The 16,938-nt window shown below is 34.6% G+C and overlaps 1 protein-coding gene across 3 annotated transcripts in view; it reads left to right on the top strand.

The window, feature by feature from the left end:
- Positions 1 to 14,159, top strand: part of LOC106072504 (neuronal acetylcholine receptor subunit alpha-2-like) — a 33,574-nt gene extending 19,415 nt beyond the window's left edge. The window contains exons 2-11 of one of the 3 annotated variants that reach the window (XM_056020727.1): positions 2,954 to 3,144; positions 3,418 to 3,527; positions 5,337 to 5,536; positions 6,954 to 7,083; positions 7,878 to 8,002; positions 8,797 to 8,883; positions 9,906 to 10,024; positions 10,747 to 10,956; positions 11,806 to 11,901; positions 12,947 to 14,159. In XM_056020727.1, the coding sequence (XP_055876702.1) occupies positions 2,954 to 3,144; positions 3,418 to 3,527; positions 5,337 to 5,536; positions 6,954 to 7,083; positions 7,878 to 8,002; positions 8,797 to 8,883; positions 9,906 to 10,024; positions 10,747 to 10,956; positions 11,806 to 11,901; positions 12,947 to 13,132 (1,454 nt within the window). In that variant the 3' untranslated portion in view covers positions 13,133 to 14,159. The remainder of the gene's footprint in view (positions 1 to 2,953; positions 3,145 to 3,417; positions 3,528 to 5,336; positions 5,537 to 6,953; positions 7,084 to 7,877; positions 8,003 to 8,796; positions 8,884 to 9,905; positions 10,025 to 10,746; positions 10,957 to 11,805; positions 11,902 to 12,946) is intronic. The other 2 variants (XM_056020730.1, XM_056020728.1) reach the window with 2 other exon arrangements.
- The last annotated feature ends 2,779 nt before the right edge of the window (positions 14,160 to 16,938 follow it).

Below are 16,938 nucleotides of genomic sequence, written 5' to 3'. Positions count from 1 at the left end.
TCCATGTATCAGTTTGTTTGTAACTCCATGTATCAGTTTGTTTGTAACTCCATGTATCAGTTTGTTTGTAACTCCATGTATTAGTTTATTTGTAACTCCATGTATCAGTTTGTTTGTAACTCCATGTATCAGTTTGTTTGTAACTCAATGTATCAGTTTGTTTGTAACTCCATGTATCAGTTTGTTTGTAACTCCATGTATCAGTTTGTTTGTAACTCCATGTATCAGTTTGTTTGTAACTCCATGTATCAGTTTGTTTTTAACTCCATGTATCAGTTTGTTTTTAACTCCATGTATCAGTATCAGTTTGTTTGTAACTCCATGTATCAGTTTGTTTGTAACTCCATGTATCAGTTTGTTTGTAACTCCATGTATCAGTTTGTTTGTAACTCCATGTATCAGTTTGTTTGTAACTCCATCTATCAGTTTGTTTGTGATTCCATGTATCAGTTTGTTTGTAACTCCATGTATCAGTTTGTTTGTAACTCCATGTATCAGTTTGTTTGTAACTCCATGTATCAGTTTGTTTGTAACTCCATGTTTCAGTTTGTTTGTAACTCCATGTATCAGTTTGTTTGTAACTCCATGTATCAGTTTGTTTGTAACTCCATGTATCTTTTTGTTTGTAACTCCATGTATTAGTTTATTTGTGACTCCATGTATCTGTTTGGTTGTGACGCAATGTATCAGTTTGTGACGCAATGTATCATCAGTTTGTTTGTGACGCAATGTATCATCAGTTTGTTTGTGACGCAATGCACCGATTTGTTTGTGACGCAATGTGTTAGTTTGTTTGTAACGTAATTTATTAGTTCTTTTATGACGAAATATTTAATTTTTTGGTGACATAATTTTTTTGTTTGTGACGTCATGCATCAGTTTTGTTTGTGGTATAACGTACGAGTCACATCTTCAATCAGAATCAATCAATGTATAAGTTCAATAGAATAACATAAATTGTCGCAAATAATTGACAGCATCAAAACTCTAGAAGGCGGTTACCGCTGTCCTTTTGTGATTAACAATGTTTATTTCTATTCAAAAGCATACCCTTAAGTTTATGAGGTGCGGTGGCTGAGTGGTAAGGCGCTTGGCCTCGAACCGGGGATCCCGAGTTCGAAACCTGCTGAAGAATGGGGTTTTTGATTTCAGGCTCTAACATTAGTTGGGGAAAAGTAAACGTTGCTAGCCCCATGACACCCTCGCTAACCGTGGGCCACAGAAACAGATGACCTTTACATCGTCTGCCCTACAGGTCTGAAAGGGAAACTTAACTTACAGTTTACCCTTAAGATCGTCCCATGTTCTTTAAACGAAGCTTTATTTTGTTTATTTAAATGCAGATTAAGATTAGATCAATATTGAATTGAGCATGGCAAGAGCAGTGAGGAGTTATCTTCCCTAAATGTAAGAAGCTCGTGCTGACGGTCTGACGGTTAACTGACTTCCTTGATCGCCCATCGACCAGTGGACGGCTATTACTGAAAACACCACAAAGAGTTGGGGGAGGGAAAGCTCTTCAATTTGACTGGGAGGCCTGAGGTGTTGTGGTCATTTATTGGATTCAGCGTCAAATTACTTTGTCAAAAATGTCAGAGATATGAGCAATTGAGTGCATACGTACAAAATAAGAAAATCCAATAGAACAATGGGTATATTCACATTTTAAATTAAGGGAGAATATAAAATCCTATACTATTTATAAGTTGCACATTTAAAATACGTGAAAAAAAAAATAAAGCTCTCAAGTTGATAGATGCAGTTCTAGTGATGGTCACATTTTCTTAGTAAGATATAGTTAAACTTTATTTTCTTAGTAAGATATAGTTAAACTTTATTTTCTTAGTAAGATATAGTTAAACTTTATTTTCTTAGTAAGATATAGTTAAACTTTATTTTTCTTAGTAAGATATAGTTAAACTTTATTTTCTTAGTAAGATATAGTTAAACTTTATTTTCTTAGTAAGATATAGTTAAACTTTATTTTCTTAGTAAGATATAGTTAAACTTTATTTTCTTAGTAAGATATAGTTAAACTTTATTTTCTTAGTAAGATATAGTTAAACTTTATTTTCTTAGTAAGATATTATTAAACTTTTAATAACTATAGATTTAAAATTCTTTCATAACAGAGATTTTTTTTAAAATTACAACCACACAAAAAAATTCATAGCTATCCTTTTTGTTGTGTCCAATGTAGCCTATATGTTTAGTGCTGATAAGCTGTCTTTTTGTCTACAAGGTATATACTATTTTTTGGGAGCTCTTTAGTAGTGCTAAATCAAATGTTAGACGCCCTTGCATTTGTAGCTCTTTTTGATGTGATTGTTTAGTTGGCTACATTGAATTCTAATTTTAGTACTTGACATTTTACAGTTTATCTTGAAAATCAGAAATATACAAAACATTTGCAGGATTTGTGTACAGCTACAATATCGAACTAAATTAATTAATTACTAATAGTTAATTGACGATTTGGTTATTTATTTTATTAATTCATATTTTGTTGTGTAAAATAAATAATTATGCTAAATTTCAAATTGATCCGAGATTAGGTATGGGAGAAATAACGTGTACAAGTATCTAAGGAGACAAAACCCTACATATTTAGCAATATATGTTTGTTAACAGCGCTTTATAAATACAATTATTATTATTATTATTATTATTATTATTATTATTATCATCATTATTATTATTATTATTATTATTATTATTATTATTAATACTGAAGGATTAATTTCCCTTCTTGATATCAAACTAAATAATTTATTACCAGTGATTAATTGTATATTTTTTTTATTCATTCATGTTTTGTTAAGTACAATAAACAATTGTCTAAAGTTTCAACTTAATCCCAGAATGGGTTTGGGAGAAATAATGTGATAACAAATTGGCGCAGACAGACACAAAGTGAGTTGATACAAGCTTTGTAATAGTTTGTTTTTCTAAGCCAAGACATTCCCAGTCGAGAAAGCACTCATCAGAGACTTGCTCAAACGTTACAATAAAGAAGGTCAAGCTGGTCGTCCTGTGGTCCACCCTTCGGACAAGATAGTGGTCAACTTTAGCGTATCACTGATACAGATCATGGACGTAGATGAAAAGAATCAGGTGCTGAAGACCAACATTTGGTATCATTATGTAAGTAGAACTAGTCCAGGCTCCTGTATTGATTTATCATATCATATCACTTTAAACGTTTCACTATTCCTGGATGGTTACTGGCTTAGCCAAGGATTGATGAAGTGAACTATTTAGCCAAAGATTGATGACGTGAACTATTTAGCCAAAGATTGATGAAGTGAACTATTTAGTTCTAGTGCTGCTGCCTATATTCCATTCCAGTTTCTATATTTCTGTCCCGTTATTCCTTTGTTCTAACTTATTTATTTACTTATATATATTCTTTAACAGAAGTGGCCAGATTTCTTACTTCAATGGAATCATTCTCTCCATGACAACATAACAAGTATACGTGTGCCCCCAGATAAGATTTGGCTTCCGGATATTGTGTTGTATAATTTGTGAGTCCAAGGTTTTAACGTTGTAGTACTATTATCTAAAACACAGTGTACTAGACGCTGGTAATCAGTGAGAAAAAAGATGGTAAACACGCCAAATATAAAAAAAAACTTTTCTTATCATACAAAGCTAATCTAAGGGGAAAGAACCTCTAAATCACGTCCATATATCTAAATAAATGTATGAATAAAAGATCTCTTTTTTTCTATTTTAAACACAATTAATTCATCACTTCTAAAAATTAACTAATTGGTTAATTTTGTAATTGATTCATGTATTTTCATCAACTATGAATAATGATGCTAAATTTTAATTTGTCACGAGAATACACAGTTGTCATCCAAAATTACAATAATTTCTTTTTGTACTTGCGGGAACAAATGATATCGGGTTTGGTCTACTTTAATATCGGAGCAAATGTTCTCTCAGGACTTGATCGTACTTAGTATTTTCACAAGCTCCTAGAAATGACCTAGATTTCGTCCTTGCCATTCTTCGTCAGCTTGTTCGCGATGTCCAGTAATTGACTGATTCTGCTTTTTTTTTTTAGGCATATTTTTATAAGCTCTTTAAATGCATAAAACAAATCCTCTTCCTAGGGAAGGTAATATAATTTATACTATAAAGTGCTTAAGGTACGATTTTTTTACCTAGTTGGACATCAAACAAATAATTAATTATCAATAGTTAATTAATTTGTTATTTTTTCTATTGATTTTTGTGTTGCAAGGTAAAAAAAATAATTATTCAAAGTTTCAGCTTGATCCGAGATTGGGTATGGGAGAAATAACGTGTACAAAAATTACACGAGACAGACAGACAGACAGAGTGAGTTGATATAAGCTTTGTAAAAATTATGTTTTGACATTGAAGAAACCTCTTGACATACTTTTACTATGATATTGAATTAAATAGACTATTAACAAACCAGAACGTTAATACAGCAGTCAAAGATTAATCAGACACTTTATTGATTAGCGCGCAAGGTGACAAAGAATATTTTCCCCAGACAGACATTAATTCTGTCAGCATGTATTTTCTATTTGTCACACAAATTGCTTTTCTAAAAAGAGCAACAACACTTCAAGATGCTACACCACAAACATATTTGTGTTTTCTAATGAATTCGAGGATAGAAGGGAAGTCATCTCACTCTAACAGTTTGTTATATGTTGTGCATAATTGTGAAGCGAATTTCCTCAAGGATGATAGAGTTATTATTATTATTGTTATTATTATTTGTTATACCACAATGTACCTTTTTCATTCATTCTCTGTATCTCTCTGTATACTTCGTAATTTTTTCTCTGTCTGTCTGTCTGTCTGTCCGTCTGTCTGTCTGTCTGTCTCTCTCTCTATCCTTTGTACGTCATTGCTTTGTACGTCAAAGCTAAGTTAGTCATTCAATCAATCATTCTACATATACGGACAATTGACATATATCTGTACAAATAGATTATACACACATACACACATTCATCCGTGACAGACATAGCTTGCACTGTGTCATCAATCTCAAACGACGACACCCCTATATAAACTAACAGATCTGAAATAAAACTTTTATAATAATCTGATGAGACCCGATCCAAAGCTATTCGAAGTTTAATACGCTTTTGATTGGACCAGTTAGATAAAATACGCCCTTTTTATATTTTACATATCCAAAAACACATATCAAATAAACATAAAATCTCCCTCTCTGCGAAACATATTTTTGATTGGATAGATTAGGGCGTTGTTTGTACCACGTCATCCTCTTTCAGTCCTACTCAGATGAATTGTTTTTTTTCATTACCTTTTTTTTTCAGTGCTGACAATCGACTGACCGAACAACGAGATGCCCTGGTGGTGGTGGGCCACACCGGGGAACTTCAGTGGATGCCCCAGGCCATCTTGAACAGTTCCTGCTTCTTCGACACCCTCTTCTTTCCATTCGATGAACACATTTGTCACTTCAAGTTCGGATCTTGGAGCTACAACGGCGACATGCTGGATATTGATTTCATTGGTCTGTTCTTCAAATGTTCTCTTTGACCTTCTCTTGGTGGGAGGTGTGTGTGTGTGTGGAGGGGGGAGGCCATTGATTAGTACTACTGTGACTTTACCACTACCAACAGTAACCCTTTCCTGGCGGATGGTAATATAAGAAAAAGAAAGACAAATTTACTTGTTTTTTTTTTATTTCTGAATAATATGTTATGGTCATCGTAATGGCTGTCAATACTGGCCTGTAGTTTTGCTTTTTATATCTATTTTATGGTCACCGTAATTGCTGTCAATACTATCATAGAGACAATAGTCTAATGTTTTCAATCGGCGTTTGCCAAGCAAGTTTCTTGACAGTTGATAGATTCCTGACTAATAATTGGGTCACATACTTTGAAAGACTTGACTCTTGTCAATTACTTACAAAAATTTGTTCAGAAGTAAGCTCAAACTGAACAATATCTTGTCAATGGGGTGGACCACAGGTCAATTTGCATGCTTTTATCGATGATAGCGTTTCCAGTAAGTCCGAAAAAGCGCTGATTTTCTTTTTTTTTTTGTACTGGACCTTTCAGAAAATCTTCCCCAGAAATGTCATCACAACATTGATTGTGCCTGCAATGTCATAGGCGTGCATTCTGGTCCAATTAGGGTTATCATGATTAGTGTTAAATCAAAATTAAAAAATGGTAATTGTTTCATATGGATTTCAGTTTATTGATTTCCAATAAATCGGAAGTAAAGACCAGAAGCAATTTTGTTCTAGTAAATGTTTGTTCTAGTAAATGTTTGTTCTAGTAAATGTTTGTTATAGTAAATGTTTGTTATAGTAAATGTTTGTTATAGTAAATGTTTGTTATACGAATATCATTGAACCTTTGTTTCCAATGTTTCCGATTTCAAGCCAACGTAGTGCAGAGTTATGGAATATACATGAGACTTTATAGCAGCTGTTGCGGTTGTTGATGTTTATGATAATTAGTACTGCTTCTACTACAACTAGTATGTTGTTGTTGTAGTTGTTGCTGCTGTTGTTGTTGTTGTGTTGTTGGAGGTGTTGATGAAGGTGTTGCTGTTGTTGTTGTTGGAGTTGTTGTTGGAGGTGTTGTTGGTATTGTTGGAGGGGTTGTCAGAGGCATTGGAGGTGTTTTTGGTGTTGTTGTGTTGCTGGAGGTGTTGTTGGAGGTGTTGTTGGTGTTGTTGGAGGTGTTGTTGGAGGTGTTGTTGGAGGTGTTGTTGTAGATGTTGTTGGAGGTGTTGTTGGAGGTGTTGTTGGAGGTGTTGTTGTAGATGTTGTTGGAGGTGTTGTTAGAGGTGTTGTTGCTGTTGTTGGAGGTGTTGTTGTTGTGTTGCTGGAGGTTTTGTTGGGGGTGTTGTTGTTGCTGTTGTTGTTGGAGGTAATGGGGCAATTACACTAATGTTAATATTCACATTTTAAGGTGAAGATCGACATATGGACATGAGTGACTATATAGAGTCCACTGAGTGGGACATCACAGAGAACACTGCCGTGAAGAATACTAAGTACTACACCTGCTGTCCAGAGCCTTACACAGACATGACATTTACGTAAGAAGTAGTTCTAACACTTTTTAGTACAAATCCTCTTATCAGCTTGCACATTCTTTATGGGTAAGATCTTGAACCTGAACACGAATCTCGAAATCAGCTCTAATGATTTTCCTAGAAATTTGACAGTCTTTGTATATCTTTGGGAAATACATTTCTAGCTAAAAGGCCACACTGTGAAAACTCTGGTTTGACTAATATGATTTTTCGAAGTCATAATAATCTTAAAATTAAGTTTGATCTGAAGATCTAAATCTTGAGCACTTAGTGGAACTGGCTGCTTACATTTACTAAGAGTTCAACAAAGAGACGTCCAGGGACATTTTGTGTACCGTCTTTTGTAGAATTCAGTCTAGACTTCTGTCTTGTTATGTTTGTAAGCCTGGATCTATATCACCAAACTAAATTGTATATTCTCTGTGTACATTTATACAAGGTATTAACCAGGAATTTTTTCATGGTAGGGGGAGTGATTGTGGCTGGTTAATAAATTCTCATTGTTTTTATCATTGCTTTTATCTATCATTCATTAGTAATGAGGAGCAGAAAACATCATCACGTCTGCTCTCGGGACTTTCCGGCCGGAAGATCTAAGCATTAGGTTTGGTTCCTAAAGTAGCCAGAATGGCGTAGAATTTGTTTTCTCTAGTAATAATTGTATGGCGTGAATTGTGAACTAAAGTGTACACGTATTTCAATGGCTGCTTGGGAAATGTTTGACTAAAGCAAAATAAAACAAAAAATATTTATGTTTCACTACATTTATCCTGTTTCTCATTATGTTATTTTTTCAGATTAAAGTTTAAAAGAAGAGTTGCGTTTTACACTTTTATCTTGATTCTACCATGCAGCTTATTATCACTACTTACACTTGTCATATTTTGGGTTCCACCAGAATCACCTGCCAAACTACAGCTTGGTAAATAAACTTAGATGTTAAGTTTTTCCAATCATATTTTCTTGTTCGCATATTTTTCAACATTGATAAACATTCACTATTTTTTTTAAAATTATTTTTATATAACCAAATAAAGAAAAATATATAAAAATCCTATTTTAAAAATCCGCACTTACAACTATATCTCTCAATAATGTAAAAGCTACTTCCCTTTTTCGATATCAAGCAAACTAATTAAGTACAAATAATTTATTGACTAATTGGTCAATTTCATGTTTTATTATGTATCATAAATAATTGTTTAAGGTTTTAACTTGATTGGAGAATATGCATGAGAAATAGCGTATTAAATTATTTAAACTCTAAGGGACGAATACTATAAATACTGAAGGATTTATTTCCCTTGTTGGTTTCAAACAAAATAATTAATTACTAATACCTAATTGACTACTTGGTTATTTTTTTTTATTGATTCATGTCTTATCTATACTTATAGATATTTCAGAGTGAGTTAATATAAGCTTAGTAACAATCCAAACTTTAGATTAACTTAACTAACATTTAGTTCACATGAAGTCACACGATTGGTCGATGAAGTAATATTGACCCTCAATAGAAAAAAAAAAAAGAAAACTTGACCCCAACACGTGTTTCCATTTTTATTCCGCTTATGGGGCTCTAACTATTCCGGGCTCTAACTATTCCGGGTAAATGCAGAAATATTTAATCAACGTATGTAAACCAATCATTTTATTTAACGACAAAGTGGGCTGGTGCCTAACCATCCACAACAGTGCCTTGTCTTTTCTTTACAGGCATGAACATATTTCTGGCTTTTTTTGTTCTACTGCTTCTACTCTCTGACTACACGCCCAGAGCAGCTACATCCATACCTTTGATTGGTGAGTGTGACAAGGTAGTTTCAAGTTTATTAAATCGAAATAAACCTTATTATTCATAATATTATGTATCAAAGTGTATGTTTAGTTCATCTGTCAATTATCTTGTACCGAAGCAAAGCAAGCGCAATCCAAATGCACCCTCAAATTGAGTCATTATCAAAAGCACACAAAATCTTAAATCTTCTCAACATTGATTTGTAAAGAAAATGTGTTTTTGAGAAATATATTTAAATGGATGGTTAGGATAATACAAAAAAAAATGGGGAAAAAAAAGTTTTCTTTGTGGATTCTAGGTTCTTGTGTTCAAAGCATCATTCAACGCTGACATTATTGTCTTGAGAAAGTAGACCTAGACTGCTATCTTTCTCTGCTCCTGAGATGTACCAGGTACCAGGGCTCACCAATGTGAAGGCTCTACCTCTGAATGTTATTATTTTTAATTTTCCATTTGCTCTGATTGTCCTTCATGAAGGTCATCGAGCAGATTATTCTGTTGGTGCGTTCAGATGACTAGACCAATATATGAGATGTACAGCGCAGTGGTTTTTAAATCAGGGAGCTCTCCATATAGTTATCTTTCTATATGGCTGTTTTTGGGCCAGTGTCGTGTTCGAGCCTTTAGGTAAATAAACTCTTAACTAATTTAAGTCGTTAAAGACTGACTTAACTTTTTCAGAAAGCGGGAAAGACGTATTTATTACCAAACATTAATTTTGTTTTAGAGATATTTGGCATTTACTGCCATTAGTTCCTGAAATTTGAAATGGTCTGGTTTAAGTAGCATATCCCAATAGGCATTCTTTGTTAATATTTAAGTCTGGCTAATCCTGTGTAACTGCAACAATTCGAGGAACTTTTATTTTTTTTTATTTCTTCTTCTATCCATCTCTATAAATATTTCAACTCCTGCTGGTTCTATACCTTTTACAGTATTTCGTAATATCCTAATCAAATACTAAATCCAACATTTCAAGGTATATTTAGATAAAACATATTCGTCATTTCTTTGTCTCATTCCACAGGGGCTTATTTCTGTCTCAGTATGATTCTCATCACAATGTCCACTGTGTTTGCGTGTACTGTGGCCAACATGTATTTCAGAGGAGTTCGCATAGCAAGAGCTCCCAGGTGGCTTCGATCAGTAAGATTAAGTTTGAGATTAAACTGACCACACAGTAGGCATTTAAATTCTATAGTGAAAAGTGCACACTACTCCTAGAGTTTGGAAACTCACAAGGCAATATTGTTGCGTTACATAAAGCGAGACAACTCGTAATTTAAGAGTTAAGGCAACTAAAAATCGTTATGCCCCTTTATTAGGTATGTTCATACAAATAGCTTCATAAGTATTGTATATATTGTTTTATATAGAGATGGTACTACGCTTAGGGGAGATCCAGTTATGAAGAGAAATAGGCCATTTACTAAAAAGTTTAAACTAACAATAGATAACTATAAAGTCTTCTATTTTTATAATTACCTGGACAGTACAATAGTCTCTTATGACCCATGTCATCATGGAGGCTAGAGACCTCGACCTCTTTTAAAAAAGGCACCTCACAAGTGATTGGACCATAGCGTACTGAGCATGATAAAGCATGAGAATTTCGCTAAAAAGAACCAACTGATAATATATTTCTCAAATATTTGCTTTTGTTATTGCTAGATCTATTATTTTTAACATGATTGTTTAAAATAATTGATACATTCAAGCTTTGTTTCTTTCATATTGTTTTTGAAAATACAAACTTTGAAAATGATATTCATAGATACAGCAAGTGTCAACTATACATGTATTCCTATGTTCTAAAAATTACTTTTCGTTTTCGGAGAGTAATACACTGCCAATCTATATATGTCCAGTGTGTCATAGAGAGTGCTGCTCAATGGCTATGTGTCCATGAGGTCATAGAAGAGTCCAGGTACCAGCCCGTCACACCTAGAAAAACGTGGTCAACGTACGTCACAGGGGAGCAAAGCCACTCTGACCCAGAGACGCTGGTTGCCAAGACCCATTTACTGAATTGTCCCACCGGGTCCAGACAGGACATTCGGGACTATGGAGCTTTTCGGGTCAGTTGTAGGTCAAGACTAAAACATTCCAAATTTTAAATTTTCATTTTCTTTAGCATTTTCCCCTTTATTATAATTTTTTTTATAATACATTGCTGTTTGCATAACTAATAATAATAATAATTCGATTCTGAAGATTAAGATAAATGCACTAATCTTAACGACTGCTCAAACCCAATGGCGACCTTTTATTTTGCAACGCCCAGATACAAAGTTGTTGACTTTCGGGTGTCGATTTAAGCTTTCTTTTCGTCGTCTGCACCTGACTGCGGGGCAAATCTTTTCTTTGAGCCTCGACCTTCGTGAGAACTCTCTAGTTGTCTGTTTTAGAGACCACTGCTACTGCAAAATGGCGACTTATTTGATATTCAAAACGCTTTCGAGAGTCTGGTGGAATATGTCTTTCCGCCTTCCAAAAAAACAACAACAACAACAGTTTCTGATTAATCTACTCCATTGCTTATCGGACATCCTTGTATTGCTGTTAAAATCTAGTTACTATATCAGTGTGACCCTCTTTTGTCTATTTCAGTGTAGTCTTATACGCCCGATACTTCTATCTCATTCGATTCGTCATTTGATCAGAAATAGCGTTAGGGATTTTTTAAAAAGCTTAAAAAAACATAAATATTTTAAAATTAACCTATTAATAACAATTTATATAACTTATCGTAACCTACATGAGTACAAATAATAATATATTGTAAAAATCCAAATACCCAAGAAAAAGGCTTGAAGTAAAGGATATAGTAAATGCTTGGGACGTAATTATCTTCTTTTTTGAAGTAACGTCTGTCATCTATAAGAGAATGTATATAAAGTTTTATCTTCTTCCGACATTCCGTCCAGGATGTGACAAGAGAACTCTGCGAACCTTCCACGTCGTCTTCATTACCAAGTCTTGCCTTACCCTCCCCTGCTGAGGAGACTGTTCTACTGGAAGAGGTTGGTTATTTCTATCTTTGTTCTTATTGTGACGTTGGAGAAAAGGAAAATGGAAAAGTCAAGGCGGTTGGTCGTTGTGCTGGCCACATGACTCCCTCGTTAACCGTGGGCCGGGAAACAGATAACCTTTACATCATCTGCCCTATAAATCGCAAGGTCTTTATACAGCCAGATAATTCCTTTCTTTCCTCTTCTATCTCTCACTCTGGTCAAAATGAAATACAGCTCCATTTAAAGTTCAAGGCCTAAGTCTGACCTAGTTACCTTTTGTAACGAATGTGAATTCTTTGTTCAGATGAATTATTCTCATTTGAATTTAAAATATAATACTAACAATAGAAGCAAACACTTACCATAAAATACAGACAGTCACACACATGTACTGGACATTTTAGAACATCATTAATAATAATTTTTAATATTAATCAATGAATACATTTTATTACATTTGTACTGCTCGCACATAAACCGAAACACATTTGTTGTAGTCTGTAACTCTTCTGTAGGAGAGTACCTTCAACGCAGTGGCAATGTAACGAATAGATAAGCAGATACTATTTATTAAACCAAAACCAGTGACGTCACTAGGGTTGTTGTCACGTGTTGTGACTTATCTAATGGTGTCACTTCCTAGACATCCTTTCTCCACCAAAAACATTTTCCTACTAAGATCTCTCTCTACTTATTTGTATGTGTATAATCAACTGCAGAATGCGTGCTATTGTATCTATTAAAATTAACATTTAAAAAAAAAATTCGTGTTGCTTATTGATGCTTGTCACCCAGGTCACAATGTACCGGGTTAGAATTCACCAGCGACGCCAATGATTGACGGCAAGACCATTCGTCGTAGAAGGCCTGAACACTGACCTACAACGTCACGACCTGTGGGCAGTTTAGACAAAAAAAACGTTGCCACGTCGTACACACCTGTGACGTGAGTGTTCAGGTCTTCTATAACGACTAGTCTCGGTTTAAGGTTCTCTCTAACTATTTAGAACAGAGCATGCCGAGCTACACTACAGAGGTATTTCTAACCTTTCAGGTCTCGTCTGTTCGAGAAATGATGGAAGAGAATCTGTGGGTCAGTGATACTGTTGAAGTGTACAACAAGCAAGTCAGAGAATGGCGCATGATAGCTTGTGTCATGGACAGAATCTTGTTCACTTCCTACATAGGTGTCAATGTTTTGGGCATAGTTGTCATACTGATGAGAAGTTACCTGCTATGACAATACTCCGCCTCTGATGATTACAATTGTAAAGAGGAGTCACATGTTACACAAGATGCCCACCTATGATGGATGCCATAATGTTAAGGTACCTGTTACACAAAACTCCGACTCTGATGGTTGCCATAGTGATGACCTGCTATTACAAGTTACCGTTTCACATGGCTGCCGTTGTGAGGAGAAGTTAATGTTACGTAAAACGCCCCCCCCCACCCCCAGGATGGTTGCGATAGCGATGACGAGTTACATGCTATGACAAGATATATCACTTCTGATGGTTGATCTACTGCCTAATGCACATGCTATGACAAGATATCGCTTCTGATGGTTGATCTACTACCTAATGCACATGCTATGACAAGATATATCGCTTCTGATGGTTGATCTACTGCCTAATGCACATGCTATGACAAGATATATCGCTTCTGATGGTTGATCTACTGCCTAATGCACATGCTATGACAAGATATCACTTCTGATGGTTCATCTACTGCCTAATGCAATTGTTTTATTTCCCTGTTCTGTGAATATTAATATTGAAACAGTAGTTATTGTTTTCATTATTCAGGTTTACAAATTTTGTTGTTGTTTTATCAAAGTTATCTAATGTATCTTTCTGTCCATTTAGGCTATTATTTATTTGTATTTATTTGATATGAATATTTTTTGCTGTTCCGTATGCTAGGACTAATCTTATTTATTGAATGCCGCTAGTTTTCAATGTCTATTGTTCTATTGTCTCTTGTTGAACCAATACTTCCAATGTGATCTGAGGTTTACAAGTTGTTTCGTTCAAAACATTTAAGAAAGAGCGAGGGACTCTACTAATACAGATCTAGCATTGCTTGTTTTCTGTGCTTGTTAAAAATCAGATTTTTTTCTTCTGATAACTAATATTTGAAAAAAAAAACAACACTTTCTGTATATTACGTGACATACTGATGTCATGGTGTTATTGTCATTTGTTTGAAAAATTGTTGATGTCATGTGAAAATAAAGACTGTATTTAGTGTAAATATAGTTTATAATAAACTCTGAACTCAAATGTGTTCTTCGTTTTAACAATGCAGTATTTGGGGGACACACAAATGTGCTTGTGACATGTGCTACAACAGAGGTAGCATTCACTTATTACTAGAGAGGATAATTCTAATGGCGTAAATCTACGCCTACTATCCACAGTCCTCTTTCAGTTGGAGGCACATTCATCTGACAAACACGTAGACGTCGTGATTAACTACTTTAACATCGTTAGCTCATCTTTTAGATAACAGATGAACAAATACTGATGGGCAATGAAATATGTTTATGCCTTTAACATCGAGCAGCACTGCTTAATATTTAACATTGAAAGAGATGTCTTTTAAGTTCGTGCTACAGCACTGTATTCAACTATAAAGGGCTATGCTGACCCAGGTGTGCTTACATAAAGGGCTATGCTGCCCAGGTGTGCTTACATAAAGGGCTATGCTGCCCAGGTGTGCTTACATAAAGGCCTATGCTGACCCAGGTGTGCTTACATAAAGGGCTATGCTGACCCAGGTGTGCTTACATAAAGGGCTATGCTGACCCAGGTGTGCTTACATATTTTTGTTCTGAAATGAAAGACAGAAATTACCAGCCAAACGTCATTTTACCCTCACCTCCACACCAGTGATGCCCAACATAAATCGAACTGCGGGACATTTTAATTTTCTAACTGGTGTCGCGGGCCACATAAACGAAACTGTACAAAAATGAAACGAAATTGACCTGAAACTATTTGATTTGAAACCTGTGGATCTAGTAGTTACATTCATTAATGGGATATTATTATCCATTTTTTAAGCACCAGAAAACGGCTTAATTTCTCTATTAAATATATGAGCAACAATGTAGCTAGCAATACCAAGGACTCATTTTCTTGTCTCTTTTTTTTGGTAAATATTCTCATCGATCCTCCAATTTCTAGGCGTAGTTTAACAATCTTTTTATCCACGACTAAAATCAAGGAATGCCTTCAAATTTGTTTTATAATGCCGTTAATGTGTTGTTCTTTAAAAAAAAAATTCTTTAGAAATTAAATAAGTTGGCTTATTATCATGTTCCACAAAAAAGTAAAAGTCCTATCACTTTTTCTGGTAGATTTTACATTAAGAATCGCATTTCATAGACGCACAAATGTTAAAGGTCATGGTACCAATCAATCGCATAAACTTTGATGGCCCTAACGAAGGTAGAGAGACATTTTTTAACCTTTTTTTTTTTGGGGGTGTGCTTGCAAATCTTTTACTCTTTGTGCCGACAATTCGGCGGGCCGAATGGAACTAAGTCGCGGGCCGAATCTGGCCCGTGGGCCGTATTTTGAGCATCACTGCTCTACACTGTTCTGTTGTCGCTTTCCTAAAAAAAAAGCAACAATGCAGAGTTTATCCTAAAAAAATTATGAAATATATTAATATAATTTGATATAAGATAAGATAAGATAACTTTTATTGATCCAATCAAATGGAAATTCGGTTTGACTACAATTGATAACCTCAGCGTAACTACTGTACAATAACAATATAGATGCACATACAAACGACATTCACACAAGAAAAACACATACACACTCATAACCAGCGCTTTATAAATAGACTTCTATGTACTACTTCTCGATGACGACAGAATGTTAATTTTTAATGTTGATCACCCAGGGTCTATAATTACTGAATGTTTTAATTATCTTCTTTGGTACAATCATGTTTTCACAGAACTGGATGTACGAATTAACAGTTGTGGCAAGTTCATCTGTCTGGGCAGTTGTTTACAAACATGTCCCAATCTGTTTGCTCCAGACAACTTTGTAGCTCTAATACAGCGTCGTCAGACCATGACCGGATGGACTGTACTTCGGGTTTTGTTGTTTTTAAAACCGGTTTGTACGTGGGTGTAAGATGGATCATTGTGTGGTCCGACTCTCCGAGGGGAAATAACGATTGAGATGTGAAGGCCATTTTTATGTTGCTATAATACATGTCCAAGGTTTTATCGTGCCTTGTGGGGCAATTAACATATTGAGTATATGTTGGCAAGTGTTGAGCTAACGAAAGATGATTGAAATCTCCCATAACTAGTCGGGCAGCATCAGTACTTACTACATAATACACATACACAATGTCTAGTATATGTTTTGTTGCTTTCTCTGTGTTGGTTGTGGGCGGTATATTCACAAGTATGACGTAAAATTGTGTAAACTCTCTCGGCACGTAGCATAGTCTGAGATTGTTACATAGTAGTTCAATATCGGTCGTACATGCACTTATTTTTTTTTTACAAAAAAGCACTGTATCCAACTCAATGTTAGGAGATTATCGTGAATGAAGCGGACAAATCGTTTCTATTGAAGCAAGTTAGTAAAGTAAAATACATTTTCAACAAGTTCTCAGACATACACAACTTTTAGTTCTTGCAGTTCATTTGATTATTGACGAGAATTGAAATGTTTCACAGTTTATTCTCTAGAAGTCAGAAGTAGAGCTCAATTATTTCAGTAAAGTTACTGCCTTAGGAAATGAAACATGCTAACCAGATAATGTCCAATTTAACAATTATGATGATTGATTTGACTGATGGAAATGTGATTTGATATCTAGAAAGCTTCATTTTATTTGACTATAAGTTGTATTGAAACATAGAAGGCTTCATTTTATTTGACTATAAGTTGTATTGAAACATAGAAGGCTTCATTTTATTTGACTATAAGTTTTATTGAAACATAGAAGGCTTCATTTTATTTGACTATAAGTTTTATTGAAACATAGAAGGCTTCATTTTATTTGACT

This window comes from Biomphalaria glabrata, chromosome 2, assembly GCF_947242115.1.
Source record: "Biomphalaria glabrata chromosome 2, xgBioGlab47.1, whole genome shotgun sequence".
Classification (NCBI taxonomy): Eukaryota; Metazoa; Mollusca; class Gastropoda; family Planorbidae; genus Biomphalaria; species Biomphalaria glabrata.
Note: the sequence above shows the minus strand (reverse complement) of the source record. Positions and strands in the feature narration are given on the sequence as shown.